Genomic DNA, 22,442 nt, shown 5'->3' on the forward strand with positions numbered 1-22,442 from the left:
TTTTGCTAAGATGGGTATTTTATTGAATTTTCGGCTTCTTTTGCTTCCAAAAAGATTTTTCATTCTGTTTTAATAATTATTTACAAAAATAAATTTTTCACTATTCAAAATAGCATTTCAGCTATTTTTGCCTAATTCAAATCTTTTAGAGGCGCCAAAGTAGCGCCAAAGTAACAAAAACATTATCATTTGAAATTATATTACCATTAAATTTTCTGCCTATTTTTATTTATTTTATAATAGTTTTTTGTTCGCCTTTGCATATCAATAGCTCTTAGTAAGATAAATATTGACGGTTTAGATTTCAAACAATAAAAATATGAGGTGCCAAAATATCAAGGAGAAAAAATTGGAGTTTTATTGTAAAGAAAAAAAGGCCGCAAAAAGGCGTATCTCAAATATAAAACAACGCCCACGGGCGTAAAGGTGTGGGAAGACGAGGTACTCAAGCTCTGTGAAGTTTTATAGGTATATAAATATAAAAGGTCACAATTTCAGTGCATGCTATAATTCATATATGAAATTGTTGAAATACAAAAAAGGGGCGTAGCGCACCATCTGATGCGAAATTTTTGAGTTATGTTTCCTCATATTCCGGATCCAAAACGATAAAAACTACCAGCAGGAGTTTCACCATCATTTCATTTTTGGTTCTGAGTTTATTAAAAAAGTATGCCGGGTAGGGATTCCTCCCCTCTCCCTACTAAATATTTATGCTGCGTTAAAAAAGCCTTTTATGTCCACGTAGATCATGTGAGCATTCATTCTTAGATTCCTTTGTGATAAAAATCTTTAATAATAAATAACTTTTATATTTTTATCTTAATCTTACTAATAGGTAACTCTTTCTCAGCGTGAAAATTAAATTAAGACCCGTGAGAAAAATACTAGAGGTATTCTTTCACAGAAAAACTATTCGCACTGCTGTGCACCGAGGTTAACTAAATAAATACTCTCTCTCTCTCTCTCTCTCTTTCACTTTATCAACAAGTTCCTGAGCTTTTGAATAAACCCTCGTGATGTGGAATGTTGACAAAAAGTCAACATATTGTTTTTTTAATTGCAAATCTTTTCTAAGAAAAACACTTAATACACAAAAGAAATCACAAACAGGAAAAAAGAACTTTTTTAAAAGGTAATTTTATTTAAGAAGTGTATTTTCAACTTTTAATGCTAAGTTGTTTACTATTTTCTAGAAGCTACCTTCCACCAGGCCAGGACATTATTTTTCGAAAATAACAAAAATTATGTTCGACGAAAATTTACTCTTACGAAGTATATATTAGAATACTCATTTAAGAACTGTAGTCTATATTTCTTTTGGGTCTTTTTTTACTTCTACATCAACTAGTGATTGGAAAATGTAAACAAGAATTTTTTAAAAATACACAAAAAACGATGAGATTTTTCTAGGTGACGAAGAAAATTATGACCTACTTTAATTTTTGTGATGGGGATGTCCTGAAAATGTATGTGAATTACTGACCATTAAAACAAATTTTTATTTTCAACAATTTTTACACGAAGTTAGAATACTGGAAAGTGTTGTTATATTAGTAGCTATATTTCTAAAACTTACAATATTTTTTTTCTCTAAATAGGCTGGACAATACATTGTAACCTCCCTAAAGTGGAAATTACGCAACAAACTTTGGAGAGGTTTGATCTAATTTTTTTGAAGGTGTTAAACTGGCTGCGGATGTTTTGCAAAAAACATTGTCTCTTCGTAGTGATTCTAAAAGTAAAAAGAGAATACATTTAAATTTACACAACCGTTTTGTGTCATGTGCCACCGTTTTGTTATAGGAAGAATAGAAATATTCTTTATTGCAATTCTATGCAAATTACGTCAGAAACACGGCTAATCGGTGTCAATTATACAGAAAGTTACAAACAATATTAAAATAAATAGCATTTTTCAAGAAAGTTCAAAATTTTGATTAATATTAATATTGAGGTTTATTTAGATTGACTGAAACAGATTAAGTTTAACCAAAATTGAGATTGACTGAGATCGAGATTATTGAGGTTATTTTGTTTTTATTTGTTCACAAAATTACAGTTTTTCCAAAGAAAACGAGTTTGTTATATTTACAGCTAATTGCGAAACATACAACATGAAAACGAGCCACATATTTACCGGGTATGCTTTTGGACCCTCTTCCTCATGCCGCCTTGTCAAACCTCTAAAGAGAACCAGTAACACAAAAATTAACACTAGAAAGAGTTAAGTGAAAAACAAACGATATAAAAAGTGTAACCATAGATGGTTTGATCTCGGATGAAAATCTTATCACAATCCTCAATGGCACGCAATGGAAGCAATAACCCGCGTCAAATTTAGTCTAAAATATCTAAAGTACCTAAAGGGATTAGAAAAACTAGTAAAAACACATCAAGGAAATGACGAAATTATTTAATCATATCGCTACTGTTAGGAGCATAATTTCGTGGGATTCTTGGGGGACTTTACATTCTTTTACAAGGGGTAAATTCCATGGTTGGTTACTCTTTTTAATCATTTTGTTTCGTCTAAGTGTCGGCTATTGATCTCTCAATCTAACTTATGTTTCCGTTATTGTTTAATTTTTCTCACAGTACTCTGCTCTACTGTTACTGTGATGTTTTACGATTTTCAAGGCAGTCCTTCATTACTATAATGTAAAGTACATTTATTGGCTCACTTAGTGAATAAGATTTTCAGCGGGGTAGGATGCTCGTTACGCCCCCACCCACCGTGTCCTTTATATATACAGGGCCTGAGAATGTTATTATATTGTAGATGGAAACACCTTAAAACGATTTGGAAACAGTGCAAAACGAATTATAACTACATACTCGAGTGATGAAGGTTTCTTGAAACCTAGAAAATCAAAATTATATAATTAGTAGCATCAGTTTATACAAATTACACACTTCCAGGTTAAACGATATTTTTTATAATAACGTTTTTATAATAGCTAAGTTGCTACTGCACAAAATTTAGGTAAACATTAAACAAATTATAACAGAATTTGCCAGAATTTACACACATTTGAAAAACATTTTAAAAAAAATTTACATTATAGAGCTTGCAAAAATACATTGGTGAAATTTGTATTGTTTTCACTGCAAGGAAAAAAAATAAAAGTTCATAATCACTTACTTCTCTTGTACAATTTCTTTTTCAATAATACAAGGCCAATAATGAGTAAAATGATTGCAAAGATTGCCAGAGCGGCAGAAATGAAAATCAAATAGAATGAAGCGTTATCTGCACATAAAAATAGTAAAATATCAATTACTATTGTGCAGTTTCTTCCTTATATACAACGAAACTGGCAGAGAAATCGGAGAAACAATGTATTACCTTTCGACTGGGGTATACCAACAGTTATTGCTGCTGTTACCCAATCACTTTCTTGGTTTGATTTACACAATGTTCTTACTTTGCATGATTGTATTGATTTGCTGCAAATAAGGTAATTCGATGTTTTCGTTGTGGTGTTTAACGGAGCTTTATCGATTTGGTTTACTACCAACTGATATTCTTTGACGCAAGGTTTTGCAAGAGGGTGAACAGACCATGAAAGATTGTAGCAGTCGATACTTTTTTTTTCAAATTTTAAATCGATTGGTGTATCTAAAAATATTTCTCGTAAAATACAATTGAGATTTGCCTTCTCTAATTCTCTAAATGTTTAAATGATCAATGGAAGGTTAGCATGGAAAGGTCTTTTTTTTGTTAAAATAGTTAAAATGGCGGATTTCTTACTTTTTAATCTTTTTTCAAGCATATGGGCAAGAGTTTGGAAACATTCAAATCAATTTTATCAAAAAACACTAAAATTTTAAGAGTTTAATTAACTTTATTATCGAAAATGTTTAGAGGAAAAAAATAAGGAGTACCACCGAAGAGGTCGTGGTGTTTGAACTTAATAAATGTAACTACAACAAAAATTTTGGTCATAAAAAGGCACATACAGTTTGCAATTAATATCGATGACGAACTCAATTTCATATTTTGATAGCCGCGAATTTTTAAATTCAGCTTTTCTCCACATTTCAAATCTGTTAATTCCACTTTGCATTTGTACTTCTTAAGTCTTCCTTCTGTTAATTCACACGCACCAGGAAGTCTTTTACTTTCGTGTATATAAAAATTTACTTCAGGTTTTGGATGACCACAAATCTCAACTTCAGCATTTTTATTGATTAAGTTAATCTCGTTTGGTAACTTTGTTCCACAGAATTCAGGAACTCCTAAAAAATCAAATTTATTTGGCTTTTTTATTGGTCAGGATTGCTCTTCACTAACATTTAAGTCCATACAGGTGAGAGTGTATGTGACCCAGTCAAAAGTTGCGTGAGCACGATAGGGGCAAAGAATATAAAAATGTCAACTAAAAATGTAGGTTGAAAATATCCAACCTTGGTATCCTCTTATATCAAAAATTGGTGAGAAGAGAGAACTTTGGTAAAAATAGTTGGTCAGTGAAAAATAGCGGGTAAAAAATATTAGTGCCCGAAAAAAGCAATTAATTACCATGTATCGACTTTTTGTATTGACAAGGTAAATAAAAATCCAGATACTGCAAACATGTAGATCAATCCGAAATTATAGATACGAGAAGAATTTATCCATTATAGTCCAGAAAAAGATAAATTTATATTTTTCCATTCCCTTCTTTAAAAACAAGCGCGTAGTCGACCACCTCCTCTCGATCAATTTAATATAACGCCATCATCAACGATGATTATGAAAATTAGGTTACTGCAAGTAGATTACGTAAAAAAATCAGGAATTACAAACCCTAGGCTACAGTTATTCCTTAAAAGGGGTTATGTGACAATTTGAATGAAATTAACAAACTAACATCAATCAAATATGAGATAAGAAAAGATAACGAAAGTATTTAATTAGCATTTTCTCTTTTTTCTGTCATTATATATTGGTTGATTACTTGTAAATCTTGTGTCAGTTACTTATTTTCCTAATTTCGAAGATATATGTCATTTTCTCCTAAATTAGTTATATGAAGATAAGATCATATTACTTTTGTGCTGACATTATAAAAGAGTGGAGTCGTAACTGTGCATTGTAAATATCTTGTACCCGTCAGCTTGCATTTACAAATTTTTCGGATATTTTTCTAACAACGTTAAATTTTCATACTGTTTTATTTATGTGTTACCACTGCCTCATTATAACTTCAAAATAGCTATCCTATTGATTTATTGAGAGAAAAAATCACCAGTTAAAATGAGAAGTCTTTACCCATACTCAATAAAAATTTGTGTGTTCTTTTTCACTCAAAGAACTTGATGGGGATAAATGATCAAAACGCATTATACCTGTAACATCAAGGCGGTACGTAGCGTTTTTTTTTTCTTCTCGAATTGGATTGTACAATATATATGTCACTTGCATAACATATTCACTTGCATCATCATCATATGAAACATTATGTACTGTCATAATGCAGCACATTTTATCACCCTCCATGAAAGTTTCTATAGAAATAGAGGTTTTGTTAACAGTGAATAATTCAAGAGATTTCCAATTACCAGGATTATTTGACTTTATATTTGTTTTGTTTTTGGACAATTCCAAAAGAAAAATTTTTTCTGCATTGCTGATATTCCAATGAACAATATAATCCTTTCCTTTCGAAGCTTCGTTTTTATTGTTAGCATCACTTACGTCAATTTGTCCATCAACTGAAATATATACGATATCAAAGAATAACATTGGGAAAAAAAATAATGGACATATACGTAAATAATCAAAGGGGCTCTCACACGTAGCTAGCTTAAAATAGTATTTTTCGTTATAAAATACTTGCCCATTATCTACCATAATTCTGATGTCACTGTACAACAGCTAAAAATGTCATAAAGTTCTTTGAATGCTTTCTTGTGAATTTGCAGGGCATATCAAGTATATAAAACAGTATTTTACAACTTACCAATCGTAATTGAGACGAGCAGCAATATAACCAAAGATTTACTGTACGTCACCTCGACCAGATAAAAGAGACATCTAAGGAAAACAGTAAACAAGTTTGCTAGTATAGATCTGTGTTTTGTAAGTTGTGTGTGATTTACATTTGTTTAATTTCTACAACTTTCATGGTAATCAAATTTGCGATGGAAAATCTTTAACGTTTTGTGAGGGCATTTAATTTCTCGATCATCTTACCGTAAAACATTTTGGGCTGTATCTTTTTCCATACTTAATCGTAATTTATTACAAATAAAATATTTTAAGTCGCGAAATTGTTTCACCTGCTTAAATTCGAACGTCGACGTGACACACAAATTATACAGAGTAGTACTATTTGCAATGATAGACATGATTGCAACTATTTGCAATCATGTTTATCATTTCCGGTTACTATCTATGCACTCAAACATTTTAATTAAGATTTATAGTCAACAGGAAATGGTATTATCTAAATTCAACAATACTGATGGCTACAATGATGGGCATTTGATCGAGCGTGGAATTATCAAGTCTGCAGTAAAATGGAATGTCTGATTCTCTGTTTTTTTAGAATACCCACGTTCTATTGGGATGATATTCAATTCTCTCAAGACCCCTTACACATGACGCATTTTTTTGAAATAAAGAGAAAATGTTTCAAGAGGAGAGAAAAAAAGTTCGACTTATAAAGGTGTTTGACTAATGGAAGTAGAATTATGAGGAGTTACTATTGACAGTTCGTTAATTGTTACCTTCGTTTAAACACAGCCATATGTAGCTACATCAATCTAGAAAAAAGAGAGACAAGATAATTGCAGGTGTATTTCATCTACAAGTCATACCTGACTTTGTAACTTTGTAATTAAATTTGAAATTTTCAATTCCCTTAGGCTTCAATATAGTTAAAATTTATAGGAATTCATTTAAAGAACTATACACCAGGTTAATACATACCCACCGTGCCATGTTCATGTGGCTTTTTTGAAAAAATACCCCAATTATATTAAGTCGCAGGAGGCATGGCAACGGGTACATAAACAGACATTTAATATAATGCCATGGTTTGGTAGCTAATCCCTGAGATTGTAATAATACATTTAATATATAGTTTTAAAAGAATAGCAAAAAAGACAAAGTAAACATGACAAGGGCATCATATTTTACCAAAATAAAAAAAATAATTTTAAGCTAGCACAAGAAAACAAGAAACAAAGAGGGGAACTATATATAGTACTCTATCATTTCATATATTGATAATTTTATAGAAAACAAAGGCTTGGAATGGCTAAAAAATAAGAGCAACAATATGCACGAAATAAATTTGTTGGTTTAATCTCTTTTATACAGAAAACATGTGAACATTTCAGACAAACAAAAGGATAAATATATAAAGTAAATAAATGGAATAATTCTGGAAATATAAGAACAGAAAGGACAATTTCGAGCATGTTAGAAATCTTCGAATTTTATTTTTTTAATGTTTTCAAACTATTCAATTGTTTGTCGTACTTCCAAAATATGGAACAGGTGAAAAGACTCCTTTGTAAGATAGGAAAAGATTTCATTCATTTCAAATACACATTTTCTTACCGATTTTTTTCTTTTTAAAATAAACTCACTAAAAAAGGCTTCGTTCAATTTTTTGGCATACACATACACAGCTTTTTCCATTTAATATTTTTTTTTCGCTGGAAACTAGAGATTTGATTGTGAATCATCATATTATGTTTAGTTTAGACTTCGTTGTGCACTTTTTGTTACATGAGAGAAGCTCATAGCTATTAAAAAAACCTCATCTCACAAACAGCACGAATGGTTCAACCTGAAAACAAGTTAAGTGATTTCCAAGCCGTCTCAACTCATGACAGTTTTCTTCAAGTTTTCCCCATCATAGTTGTAGCGAAAGAAGATATTTATGTAAATACATCGTTTCTCTAAGAAAGATATTTTACCAATATTTTTCTGTCATTCGTTGCAAAACATAACACTGACTATAAAAAACCACACCCATTTTTTAACCATTCATGTACAGACAAGTTTATTAACACTTCTTGACTCCTACTATTTTCTGTACGACGAATTCAGACCAACGTGTTTTCTACTAGAATCTTCTTCAGTACAAAATTATTCAGCCGTAAAAACTTATTATAACAAAGAAAACGACCAGACAAATATAGACAGGTGCACACTATTCCTGGAAGCTGGAAAGAGGCCTTTTGTTTACTATATGAAATAGATTATTTCGAGCAAAGCCTGGTTCACACTATGGGTTAATGTAGCCAGGAGACCCAGCGTAATTTTTCTTACCACCGGGAGTAGTTAAGGTGGTTAGTTTGAGAGAAACTCATTTTATCAACTCGAAGAAGAAAGCCTATTTAACTAGGCTAGGGTTAACGTGGATGTTAAATTTCTAACTTGAAGAAAATAGGTTTGTATGTATAATTTATTTTGAAATATAGTTGACATGGTTAATTCAGGACCGCCGACAACTATTATGCGCTGTATAGTTAAAAATAAATAATTTATATTGTTATTAAAGTGGCAGCGGCGGCAGCAGCGTCCGACAACACGAGGGATAAAACGGGATAAAATGGGTTATGCCATAGTTATTTATAAAATTTTAGGCTTATAAAGTTCGCATTTCCTAAAAGTAGGAACCAGCAGTAACCAGCAAATACGGCATCGCGTTTGTTTACATTTAAATTTTGGCGGTCTTAAAGTTTTTTGCTTGAAGGGATTCTAACATAAAAATATAAATAAATCTAAAACAAGAAAAAAAATGAGAGACTTTCAAAAAACATGCTCTTACTGTATGTAGTTTACTGATGTGTTTGTTATTCTTAAAAACATGCTGCACTCACAGCCACCATTTGCAGAATAAACTCGACCGCGTTATATTCTCGGTTCCAGATTTGTGAGGGCATCAGACGAGAAAATTAAAATAAAAATTGAACTTTAGCTGTCTTCCTCGCATTCGATAACAATTTTGTACCAGTAAAACATGCATACACAAAAAACAATCTTTTGGCATTTGTCTATCAAATGTCTGAAAAAGCCACGTGTTAATTTAAAAAGTTTTTTTTAAAATATCTTCATTGCAGTTAAGAATCTTTCAAAACTTGAACACATCATGGTTCATTGTGCAGCTGTTAATTAAAGATTCGGAAACTAGCACATTGACTCTGCAACGTAGCATTCGGAAACGTACAACAAAATGTATAGGTTGTCAATCCGTCAATCAAATAGATTTGTTGTCACCGATTAGATCGATTGCTGCTCCGATTTTAAATTCTACTCTGTCCCGAGTCAAGTCAGAACTTCGTAAAACTTGAAGACATTCAGGGCGAAAATAATTGGCGATAGCTCTCCTCTAAAACCGATCTTGGCGAGTGGAAATAGTAGTGGTATAAGTTGTTTAGAATTAGTTGATGTAGCAACCATGTAAATAATCGAATTGTAAATAGTGAAATTGAAAATAATAGTGTAAATAATGACGTTGCAAGTACTGACACTGTTAGTCATGGTGTAATAGTGAAAAGTAAGGTGGATAAATTTGACTGTGGTGCGGATCATTCATTTTTGAACACGAGTACTGAAACGTTCGTCGACTATGAGGTAAACGATCCTTCTTTTGATCCAGTGGAATGGGTAGACGTGAGTGATGATGAGGATACAGAAGATGAATCTCACGATATGGATCAGGACGATAGAGTATGCGAGAAGCAGTTAAGGAAGTTGTTACAACATTGCCCTCGTTGTGGTTCTGATGTTTTACCTGATGAAACCTGTACTTTTGAGATCCAGGGTAGCCAATTTCGAATTCAACTTATATGTGCTAAAAATTGTTGTTGTCGATTTGAATGGACATCTCAACCAAAATCAGGATGTGTAATTATAACGCTGATCAATCTCAAGCAACAACGGCTTACGATAATTTAAGAAATAAGGTTGCTTTTCGCAAGGCAACACAAAAAGATGTTGTCAGAAAGGTTTTGGAAGAAAAAGAGTACTTTTAAAAAAGGATGATCCATGAATCCGTTGGGCGAGCCATGTTGGGAAAGAAATATATTTTTCCACAAAACGCGCATTCATGTCTCTTCAACAAGCATCTTAGGCAACTAAAACTGAATTGTTAGAAAGAAGAGAAAAGTACAGACCTTTTAACAACACTGTATCCTTGAAGTTTCAAGTTTCCTTTAAGGGCCAGATAAAAAATTTGTAGAATCATTGATATTTTTTATTTACCTTTTTTATTATAATACATAGTTCATTATTGTTCTTATGCCATTTACAAAATACCTCCGTATTATTACCCGCAAAATAGTTTTTTGTTGTTGCTGCGCAGAAATTAGTACGAATATTAGGAATAATAGTTCTATTACCACGCTTCATCAATTTCTGAAGTTATAATATCGTCTTCATTATCTTCCCCTTTGAAGATACTATAACTGCCATCAGACTCAGGAAACTTTTGTCTAATAGCTGTAACCACGCATGATGGGATAACTTGTCTGACACCTCTACCAAGTTTTGCATATAAAAACCAAGTGAATTGCCTATAGGCGGCATATCTGAAAGTTCTAAACCAGAATAATAAGTACATGGATACATAGATATTAACATTGGCATACATGGCACCAAATCTAGTATGGACAACTTACATATTCGGGGCCCATATCTATTAACCTAGGAATATGGGCACCTTCTCGATCGTTAAGGCTAACGAGTACTGCCCACAACACGCTTTTTGTAGATATACCAGTGGAAAATCCTCAAGATCCGTTATGCATTGCACGTCTAAAATAGAATTTGAAAACATGAGGTAGCTGAATCAGGCTCATTTAACCTATACTCGACTATTCATATATAAAAGGGTAGTATTAACAAAAAAAAGAACAAGATAACCGAACCAGAGTTTAGAAGCGGTTTTATTTTATCGATCTCTTGACAACACAAACACTCCTTATTGACAACCATTTTTTGCATTTATTGCATTTGCACCACGACGTTTCGTCTTCCTGTTCCGCTCGACTTAATCTCGCCAACCTTCCCCTCATTTCTTCTTCCACTAATTCGTTTGCATTTTCTATATTATAATTAACCCAATACGATTCATTTGAATCATCGTCTTCGTCTGTTCTTTTTGGCTCAAATTGGTAAGGTTTTATTCCAGCTGCCATCACGATAATGCATATATGAAGTAATTATGACTATACAGAAAAATGTTCTATCGTGTTTTTTTTTCAAATGTATTTTTGTATTATCGGCAAAGTTGGAGAGGACATCACATTACGTAACATGCTGGACCACATCATATTACGTAACATGCTAACAGAGCTGGACCTAGACATAAACATGCAAGCGGCCATTGCTAAACGAGAGTCTCATGGCGAAAGGTTACAAACTGTTTTTATGGTGTTGTGAGTATGTTTTGACAACTAAGATGTGGATTTTATTTAATGTTATAATATTTTTAAAAGTTTTAAGAAATATTGTTGTGGCTTGTTAGGATCCCTTAACAGTTTTTTTTAAATGAGGGGACTACATCGTACTAGACTTCTAAAATTTTCAGACGCCGTAGTTTCAATCGCCGTAAGCTCTCTATTTTAAAACCACACGCGAGAATTACAAAAACAAATTAATATTCCGAATAACGAACTAATATCTGAATTGTAAACCAAATATAACGAAAAACACTATACGGAGGAGAGTCTAAAAGAGGACATTTCTTTCTTCTTGTAGACACAGCAAAGTTCAAATAAATTGAGTAAATTAATAAATGGGGTAAGGGTTGTGTTACTCACTTGGTGTGCAAAATTCTATTTGTTTATCGTTTTTTATAAGAAATCAAGCAAAAGGCCTAACAGTGTAGGTTTCTTAATTATTTCATGATTTTAGTACTGAAAGTTTCTCATGCGCCTTGAGTCTGCAATTGTCATCTGCAATTTACGACAAATCTACTTATTTTGAAACATGTAGTGTGTGCAAATAGTTCTAATTTCGTTACTTTATGATACTCAAAACATATTTTATTTTTGTTCAAGTCAAAGTTTTTTTCTTAAAACGTGTTACATTTTATTTTAAAGAAAGAACTTTAATCCTGAAATATATTTTCGTTTTATTTATTTTTGTTTCCATTATTGTGTTTATGCAAAATAAATAATAAGTTAAGTTTATTAACTATCGCGAATTCCGCGAATTTTATTCATATTCGCGAAAGTTAATCTTCGCAGAAAGCATTTTATTGGACCTTGTGAAAACAACTTACAAGTAGCTAGTTAACAAGAGCATAAAGTATCAGAAAAAGGTCCTGGAAACTAGGTGCCCTTTTATTTATCATATTAGGTAGTTTTAAGGTCATGAAGTACACAGTGGTCTACACTATTAAAATGTCAGCTCATGCCACCGTTCATTGTTTTTGTTCAAAGTTTTAACAATCTGGTACTAGCTACGTTTTAGAGAGCATAAAAAACATCTCCAAAAAATATACTTAGTTTTCCTAAGTGTGTACCAATATTTCAGATATGTAATTTTCCTCACGGCGTCAACACTGTAGCAAAAATAAAGGGTCATATTTGAGTTTAAATAGACCTATCATGGTTGGATCTATTTCACTCCAATTAGATTGGCAAGAAATAAAATAAATGAGTTTGTTATATTTGTGATACAGATCACATAAAAGTATATTTTTCCGGGAAATGTTCAAAGCATTCTTTACCACAAAATGCACGTTACCCACAACAACAAGAAACTCACAAGGATCCCCTTTTAAAATTGTAGACACGGGAGTTGCCTACTTCCATGTTAGACAGTGAATAAGCATTCAATATTTTAAAAGACATCGTCTTAACTTTAAAATATCTACATTTTGGCGCCCTGTTATAGCGTAACTTCATAAAGTAACTAGAGACATGATGTGTACCCTGTGCATATAGCTACTAACTTTTTTTTACAAAAACTTTATTTACCACGAATATTTTTATTTATTTAATTTGTTTTCACTGTCTTGGCATGTTTTGTTAACTGATGCCGCCATTTTTTAATTTCTAACTTTTGCTATCAGTTCACAAGAGTATAACAATTGTTTAGCGAGAAATCCATACTGCTGATATCAGCACAATGAGAACTTCCACCTTATATATTATATTTAATAAAGGGTGAATCATGTTCTTTTATGTAAGATATAATTTATATATTTATTTTCACGCATGCGCATTAGCCTATGTAAAATTAATATTTAATAACCCCACAGAACAATGCTTGAGAGAACCCAATTAAGAAAACATACAATACAAGTTATCAAAGCATTTATATCACGAACGTGTAGACAAATACTGACATTATTTATTCATACCTTTATACTGTTGCTCATTCATTAGATGAATCTGTCGACTCTTCCTCGTCGTTTTATTTTTTATTTTTTATTTACCTAAACAACATCTATTTAAGTAAATGTTTTTAAAACAAGCTGACTTTTTTGTCAAAAAAATACGAACAATTTATACCAAGATAAGACGTTCAAGAAATTAAACCATATCATAGATCATAAATCTATGAGATCGAGACCATAAGGGAATCACAATATGAAAATAAAACTACTTTGTGGTTTTTAATTACTCTCTGTCTAGCAATAAGCACGTCACAACGAAACAACGCATAGTTTTGTTGTCACGAGAACGGTTTGCAAGTTTTTCCCCCTATATATCAAAGCAACAAAAGTTCCACTTATCAACGCTGTGTAAATAAAATCATAAGTTTAAAAAAAATTTGTTTTATTCCTAGTAGCTACATGAAAACACTTCTGGGAAAAACTATCGTAAAGCCGGATCTTCACAAGACGAAAATGTAAATGCCGGCAATTCCTTTCCGACGACCTTTTTCCGATGCTAAACAGTTAGCTCCCGGTAACTTGAACATTGGATAACTTGAACTTATATTATCTCGAACCATTTTCTTTGGTCTCTTGATCATTCGGTAATACTTTGTTATAAAAAACACTCCCGTTACTCCAACCTCGGATAACTCGAACATTTGTTATTAACTCGACCAATTTTTGACCCCTCCCGCTGAAGGTACCGGGGATTAATTGTACTATATTGGTAAACTCAACTAAAATAAGGGTGCTCAGTGGGTGTGGAAATAAAATAAAAGTAAAGTTAGGAGAAAGTAAAGAGCCTTGTTTACCACCAATAAACGTTAAGTGTTTTAAATTTTACAACTCTAGTTCTTAAGGTGTTATTTCTTTGTGATAAACAACCAAAGCAATTAAGACTTTTTTTGATTAATTTAGATTCTTGTGTTTTACAATTTCCAAACTCTTACGCCTCGTGTAAATTCAGCTTTAAGTTTATTTAGTAAAGAAAAAAAAAAGATCAACAAAGGTAAACGTTTAACGAATGTAATTCAAAAAAATTTTTATCTCCCAAACATGTTTTAATACTTTTAACACTTTTAGATTTGGCAATTTTTCAATATAAGGTTTTTGAAATCCCATTTTGGAATTTATAGCAATAACGGTGCTGAATGTTGTTTGAAAAATAATCCGAAAAAATATTAAACTATACTGCATTCCTACCTAGTTTAGCCTAGTTAACTAAGCTTTCTTTGAGGATATCAAACTTAGTTGACAAAACAAATGTCAGAGCAAATCCCTAAAATTCATATAAAAATTCATAAAACTCATAGTAAACCCCGAATTACAATCAACCAATTAAAACAAAGTCGGCGAAGACACATCTTATCCTCTTAAATAATACAACAATTTATTACATTTGTTCTGGTGAGTGAGGCCATTCGCGCTTAAAACAAAGGATTTCCTGATATTGACCACGTGAGCAAAGAAAAATAGAATTAACCAATCAAAAATCGCGGTCATTATTCTGACTGCAGAAAAATCATTTGAGACCCAGCGTAATTTTTCCCATCTTAATTTGATGATAGGTCTCATTACCCAATTTCAAGAGAGACTACCCCAAGACATTTGGTGATGCAAAATGCCCAGCATTAATAGGAATAACTAAAAACGAAAGTTTTGGCGTAAGTTAATTTGCTTTACCTACACACGCATTTAGGCGTAAAAAGAGCCCTGGGCAAGAGATTGGTTTTGCGAGAAGAAATTTATAAAAATTGGCGACTAGCCAATGAATATCAATGAAGTATGGGAACTATTTTGACGAATGAAAATATACAAATTACGTTTAGTTTAAGTGCTGTCATTCTATTTTCCAAGAAGTAGAACAAATCTAAATTTAGCAAGGTTTTTTCCCTTGACGTCATATTGTTGAAAGATAAACGATCTTATTAAATCAAAAGACAAAACTTTTTGATAAAAGACACCAGCGTGATTTTTCTTAACACCGGGACATCGGATGAATAAGGTGGGAATATTATGTTGCTTCACAAACGAATTCTTAGCAGTCAATTCCCGCGTTCTTTATTGGTTACTATTGTTTTTTGACCACATGGTCAATATTTGGAAACCTTATAATGTATTCAAAGACAAATATAAAATATTTCTAAGGAACATGTGGCTGCGCTGGCCTTTGTTTATTAGTCATGGTTTGCCTTGAGAAAGTAATTTGTGCTTATTAGTTGATTTGAATCCCATCCTCGTCCCCAGGGTTTGTTGCCTATGCCAAAGCCGCTAGCGTTTACTTGACGCCGCTCCCCTCGATGTCAAAAAGGCAAAAAAACACTGGGGACGAGGTTGATTTGAAACCAGGGTTTGCTTTTAAAACAGTCGTTTACGTTTAAGCTTTCTTAGTAGTGAAAGCTAAGTTATCAAGCAAAGATTTTTTGTTGAAAGACAAAATGCAATCAACATCGTGGGTGAATAGATTATCTATATAATCGCATTCAGTACTCATGCCTTTTTAATTAATAATGCACAGAGAAACTAATGATTAATTTACAACCTCAGACATCATAAGTATTTACTTCATGAATCCAAATTTAACGCAATGGCTCATGGTTTAAGAGTTCAATACACAATATGGCGAAGAAAACCAAAACATGCGTATGGCTACAACAAAATAAACACGAAGTTAAAGAATTCGAAAAGATTGGTTAATCGAGACTAAAAAATTATTTTGTTGTTTTTATAAGAAATTGATAAACTTTTATTCCGAGAAATTTGGAGTAAACAAACACTTATTATATCCCAATTCCTGAAATTTGAAAAAACATATTGGATTTCAGTATTTCCCTTCCTTTCATTCATTCATTCAACTATGTTTCGCATTTTTTGAACAATTAAAAAGCATTTTATTAAGAACAATTTCATTCTGGATTTTTTAAAAAAGAAGTCCTAAAAAAGGCTGACAATATTTTACTACTTTCGCACAATTTCTCTTTATTTTCTTTATTTTAACTTTTTTAAAACATAGATTTTTCATAAACTTCTTTCCTTTTTAAAATCAGGTTTCCTTTAAAATCACTTTCCTTATAAATAAAAGTTAAGCAAATACACAAAGCAAAGTTTAATGTAGAACTATAAAAAAATGTTTTAAAAGTTTTACCTAACCACAACTTGAAGAAACTTCGTCTTCCACCTGTTCGTTAAGTAAACCAGCTATAGAAATTTAATTTTTAATGTTTTACAAAGGGTTATAGTTTCCAGGCTACAAAATATTGTGCGTAATATTGTAAAATGCCTGGTATATAATTCCGTAAAATGAGCAGAAAAAAAGGGGTACCAACCCTTCTTTGAGTTTCAGTAATGGCGGAACTCTAAGTAATATCGCAACAAGAGAAATAGTTTAAGGATTTATTTTTATATTTTCATGCGCATGCATACGAACACACTCTCGTTACACCCAGCCATGCAGCACTATGTATATTTCAGCATAATTTAGTATGCTTTGTGTGAAGCTTCATAATACCAACCACAAGGGTGCAAATGCAGTTATCAGTTTTTTTTAGTGGTGCACATGCACCTTGCAGCAGTATTTTGAGATTCAGTTGTTTTAACGAGAGAAGTATCCGTTTTTTTAGTTCAGCAGGTGTGACCACGAATTTTTCAAGGTCGTAATAGTACGTATAATTTCGAAGCACGTATTATGCTATCAGCTTGCGGGTTTCTTGTTTTTAACTGTTGCTAACCTTTAAAACCAAACGAAATGCATGTTTCTTGCATAATTGTAGTGAAGAAAAGCATGAAATATATATTAATCGCTTGGTGTTACGGATAAGTTGGTGAAATTTTTATAGTACCTAGCTAGCTGATAAACTTTGTTGGGTTTTTCGAAAGCAACGAGCAGCTAATATATTTTAGTTGTTGTTTATTTTTTCTTGTTTGTATAAAAAATGTATTGAAATATGTTCTTCAACGTAGGTAATGTGATTTGCCTTATTATTTAACAAACACTTTTTCAAAACACAGTCTCCTTCAGGGAACTGCACATGGTAAATAACATTTAGAAGCATACACAAACCTTGAAGCATGAAGTTTCTCTCTGTGAAAAAGATTTAGTTCTTGAAAACCGTTTCTTTTTGCATTTTAAAAAAAATGTTTCATTTTCTTTATGTAATAGCCGATATCTCTCAGTTGCAGGCTTAACAATTTCTGGGACAGCAAACAGAAACAATAAACTTTCAATTCTGTAAAATTTGGTGCTAAGTCCATAACAACTGTTGCAACGATATTTTTCGCCTCATTTTTGACGTCTTCTGTATTAAAACGTAGCTATCTTCGTTTTCGGACCAATTAACGATAAAAAACAGCATAACATTTTTCAGGATTTAGATACTTTCTCAAATTTTGTGGAGAATTTAATTCAGTATTTAGAACAAAAACTCAAATTTTATTGATTCCAACACGACTTTCCTGTCCTGAAAAACAAAGTTGTTGTTTTTGTAGGACATGTTTTTTGTTTGAAGTGATAAAAGGTAGCAAAATATAAAAAAAGTTGTTCTCACTAACAATTCTGCTTGGTTTAAAGAAAGAAAGAAGGGGAACAGACGGAAAAAGAGAACAAATGTACTCATAAATCATGAGTAATGCATACAAGGTCATGGAACTGGTTCCTATCCAAGCATGCTAGCGAACAAAAGGTATTGAGTTTCGTTTTCTCTGTATTGTTTGACTCCTGGTATTGAAACAAACTGCATCACTCAGTGATACTTATGTATATGTCATTTCAGAGCGTCCCAAATTGCCAGACGGTGCAAACCAATGGACGGTTGCCTTTCAAAATTAAGCCAGGAATGCATTTTCCAGGTGTTTCAACGAAGATATTTAAAAAATGTCCCTTTTGCCCTGCCAATTGTGGAAACTTAAATTTAGGTTTTCAGAATTTAGTCCATCAGTGCGCATTTATTAAAGGGTAACGTAAAAAAGAAAAATTTCATTAACAGTTTTTACAAAATATATCAAGCACTTACCGGTGAAAAAAATTCTGTAGTAGCAGTTCACTTAGATGGGTATTCCGCCCAAACGTTTGGGAGTTGTGAAATCCAGACTTTATATTATTCCTTGTCCTACTTTCGTTTAAAAAAAACAACAGTACTAAAAAAAGGGAATGTTGATACGATAATACTATAATGTCAATATAGATTGTTTATAATAGAGCAGAAAGTGCAACTAATTATAATCTCTTGGCGCAAGTTTTTTAATCATGTGCTTTGCATATTCTAGATGTAACTATAGCAGCTTCTTGTCTATTTCTTACGCTTTAATGGTTTCATATGATGTTTATTTGATGAAAGAAAACAGCAATGAATTAGAAAGTCGTCACAAGCTTGAAACGTATCATTCTGACCTCAACTTTCAGTTTTTATTCCAAGAAAGGGAAAGTTCTAAAGGTTACCAAAACAGCCTTTACTATAACACTTTAAAAAAAAGATTTTATAAAATGGCAGAAGCTAGAGAAGAAAATGTGTTACCAAACGATGTTATTCCGCAAAGTATAAGCGAATATCGATACCCAATCACTATAAAAACATCGATCTTCAAAGATTCTCTTATTCCGAACGACGTACCTAGACTACGAAAATATAAATTAACTCTGCAGAATTGTTATAAAACTGAAAAGTTGACTTGCGCGACACATGACGGTGAAGGCGTCTATGTACCTCTAGAGTACCAGAATCAGGTTTCCTATGCCCCAGTGTACGAAAGAAACGTTTTTCGGACAGTAGGAGATGTCGTGCTAGGAAGGAAAAGATTTGATTTGAAATGGATAGTTGTAACAAAAAGGTTTACGTACAAAACAAATGCTTTTCAAGTTGGTCAAATCATGCAGCTGGCGGATCGTAATTTCAGAAATTCGTTTCGAAAGAACGAGAAGTTGACTGTGACTTGTTTCTACTGTCAAGAACGCTATAGCCTTCCATTTTGTTTGGAAGGAAATTTTATGAAATGCGGCTCTCCCCATCTTACCGTCAAGCGATTATTGCAAGACATACTAGATGCAGAAGAATATCCATTTTTAATCAAATTGAACAACCGTGAAACGCATGCGCCCAGCCAACTTATGTTTGCTTTTGATAAAACAGAATTTGAAACAGTGATATCTTGCAAACAAAATGCCATAGGAAAGTACGAAATTTTTATTTTTCCTGCCAAAAAAGCTGTCAATATTGAGATTTTAGGCGATGAACCATTTATTGACGTTTTAAACGACACAGAGTTGCAATGTATCAAAAGAAAGCATTTGGATAATTTCGTGCACACAGGAGAAAGCTTTCAAATCACCTGCGAGTATGAAAGAATGGAAAATTTTCGAAGAAATCGGAGGGAAAGAACAGAAGTGTCGCCCGTACGTCGTACAAGTCAACCCATAGCAACTGCCCCATCTGATGAAAACTCCAATTCAACTGATCCACTATTATCCACTTCACCGTTGTCTAGAGAATCCATGCGCAGGTCTGTCGGTCAAGATACTATTTACAATAGAGATGATGGGGTGGACACTGATGAAGAATGTGACACGCTCTTCCGGGAAATACACAGAAGCACCAAACGTAAAAACTTGACAAGTTTAACAAAGAAAAATAGCATTTACGGCGACAACCTTTTTCTTAAAAATGTTGAGTATGTCAATACTGTGAGAATAGACGTTAACCGGAAAACGTATGGATGGAATAAGTCTTCAAGAAGGCAACTGAAGCACGAATATCAGGCTAGTACCGCAGTCCATCAAATAGATGCCGCAATATTGCAAGAATCGAATAGACAAGGAGACAGTAGTAGCGAAACAGATTCGTCCATGCTTGCCACGTCCATGCTTGTTGATGGCAATGTTACTGCGGATGAAAAAAAATACGAAAGCGTGGATACCAGACTTGAAATGGGCCAGTGCTTGACAACAACCAAATATGAAGATATGGAACGACCAGTGGTTGCTGGACGAAGTAATTCTGATGATTCCTTTGACTCCTTTGATTCATTTAACTCTAATGATGATGAATCAGTTTTTGAATACAGTTACCCTTTTGTACCAGAGATTTTGCAGCAGGTAAAAACCAAACCTAACGTAGATCTGAAAAAAGAGACCAGTCGTTCGGTAATTCGAAGATTTTCCGTTGAGAAAGTGTTGAGTATATTAGACCTTAACAAACTGTCCCATCGAAAGGAAAAGTTTGAGGAAAATGGCATTGATGGCGGCCTACTTGTTGAGTTGGATGAAAGTAACTTACAAGAACTAGATCTCACGTGCTTTGAGGCAAGAAAACTTTACAGTTACATCAATGGTTGGAGACCGACGAAAAGAAATGATGAGGATTATGAAGATTGTTTAAACGAGATATGCTTCTCAGAAACCAGTTTGGAGCTATCAAGACAAAATAAAAATGCTTTAGATATGTCGGTAAAAGACCTGACTATGTTCTTAATTGGCACAAAGATGAAGGAAATTGGTTTGTTTTTCTTCCAGGAGAATGTCGATGGTAAATTATTAAAGGAGCTAGTCAAGGATGACGTGTTGCTTTATATGAAAAACGACCATGATCTTTTGCTGCATAAATTTCACTTGATAAAGCTGAGAAAAATTGTGGAAGAAAACTATGTACCCAAATTTCATGACTAGCACTTTTGCTAGACTGAGAATCACTTGCTACTGACAACCTTGTCGAAAACATATTGATTTTGCTAGCAGCATTTTTATTACACTCTGACCTTTATTTTTTAAGAGTAAGGCAAGGTATGGAAATGTAGGGGTTGACTTAAGTCTAACAAGAAGATCTCAATACAAAAAAGGAAATTTAAATCGCTCGTTTGGTGTTTTTGCGAATTTAAGTTGAAAATAAGCGACGCATCTAGAATACAGACTTCTCTAATTGAATGTGTTTTATTAGCAATATTTTATTATTTCTGGCGTTTTAGTCAGTATATATTCTGTATTCAGTGTCTTTCTTTAACAATGCTTAGTTGTATAAATTTTTAAAATCAATTGGGGAATGTATATACCTACAGACATATTGTACATAGAGCTGATAGTAAAATTGTAAGACCTTGATAGTTATATTCTGTTCTGTTGTTAATATACTTTTATCTTTTTTCTCCCAATGGAGCGTCTAATCCTAGAGTTATACATTCAGGGGGGGGGGGGGGGGCACAATGGTTGGGTCTTAGGGGCAAATTTTTGTAAATTAGTAGCCCTGTAAAATTTCTCGTTATGAAATGACAGTGGTTTTTTTTGCACAAAGTTTATAGTTCAGGTGCACTGAATAACGAGATTATTCAATACCAGTTGATGAAAACTACTTAAAAAAAATTGCCAACTTGCCTTCGTTGGGAGGACTGAGTAGAAGCCAGCATTTTATGAGATTTCTGCAGATATGTACTAGCGATGACGAATGAGTACCACGAAATAGGCTGTTATCGAATCTCGTTGCATTGTTGTGATGCTTTTGACATGATACTAATATTTATTTCTCTATTTGATCTCAAAAGGTTATTCCAGCAGGCGTATAATCCAGAATCATCAAAGCATTAGAAGGGCACGTGGATGCACTCGCTCCTGCTCAAACGGGGTCCTAACCTGACAAATTTTATGTAACTTTGCTGATTTTTTCTAGACGAACTAACCGTCGAGATTAAAAGGTGTAATTAATCTCTTTACGAGCAGATGGAGTGTTTTATCTTTTTAGATAACATTAAGTTCTAGCAACAATGCCTATAGGACGCAGGACTAACACGTCGAAGAAAGTTGTAGCTACCCGAAAAAAATAAATTGGGTGAGTAGATACGTCCCATCAATAAAGGAAAAAACCTGGTAAGGATTAAAAACTGGTAGTGACCACAACTAAAAGTGCAAACTGATGAAAACATTTTTTTTATATTATGATATGAACAAAAGATTTCCTGGAAATTTGAGACATATTAATTCATTTTTAATTTGTATTTTAAAATATTAAATTACGTCGACAATGGAAAATGATATTAATTTTCTTAATATACACACAGAAACTGCTAACAATTTCCCTAATCATTCAACTAAAAATAATTGATATTTGTCCCGGAACATCCGAAGAAAAC

General features: G+C 32.8%; 2 protein-coding genes across 10 annotated transcripts; both read right to left on the reverse strand.

Annotated features, from left to right (window-relative positions):
* Positions 1-1,482: 1,482 nt before the first annotated feature.
* On the reverse strand, positions 1,483-18,492 carry LOC130635947 (uncharacterized). 9 transcript variants are annotated; one of them, XM_057445486.1, is made up of 11 exons: positions 18,347-18,492; positions 13,320-13,394; positions 6,718-6,753; positions 5,949-6,022; positions 5,335-5,493; positions 3,964-4,242; positions 3,350-3,622; positions 3,146-3,253; positions 2,839-2,863; positions 2,141-2,186; positions 1,483-1,735 (listed from the first exon to the last, which is right to left on the reverse strand). In XM_057445486.1, exons 3-11 carry the CDS (start codon positions 6,735-6,737, stop codon positions 1,685-1,687), a joined length of 1,035 nt encoding a protein of 344 aa, XP_057301469.1. In that variant the 5' UTR covers positions 6,738-6,753; positions 13,320-13,394; positions 18,347-18,492; the 3' UTR covers positions 1,483-1,684. The 9 variants fall into 9 exon arrangements, with proteins under 9 accessions (XP_057301469.1, XP_057301463.1, XP_057301465.1 ...); XM_057445480.1 differs by having other exon boundaries at positions 5,335-5,700; XM_057445482.1 differs by lacking the exons at positions 13,320-13,394; positions 18,347-18,492 and adding an exon at positions 8,775-8,882 and having other exon boundaries at positions 5,335-5,700.
* On the reverse strand, positions 10,344-11,145 carry LOC130636874 (uncharacterized). Its single transcript, XM_057446723.1, has 5 exons — positions 10,924-11,145; positions 10,812-10,821; positions 10,652-10,762; positions 10,587-10,608; positions 10,344-10,545 (listed from the first exon to the last, which is right to left on the reverse strand). The coding sequence occupies exons 1-5, from the start codon at positions 11,143-11,145 to the stop codon at positions 10,344-10,346; spliced, it is 567 nt and encodes a 188-aa protein (XP_057302706.1).
* Positions 18,493-22,442: the final 3,950 nt, after the last annotated feature.

The sequence above is a fragment of the Hydractinia symbiolongicarpus genome, chromosome 3 (assembly GCF_029227915.1).
Source record: "Hydractinia symbiolongicarpus strain clone_291-10 chromosome 3, HSymV2.1, whole genome shotgun sequence".
In the NCBI taxonomy this organism is placed as follows: domain Eukaryota; kingdom Metazoa; phylum Cnidaria; class Hydrozoa; order Anthoathecata; family Hydractiniidae; genus Hydractinia; species Hydractinia symbiolongicarpus.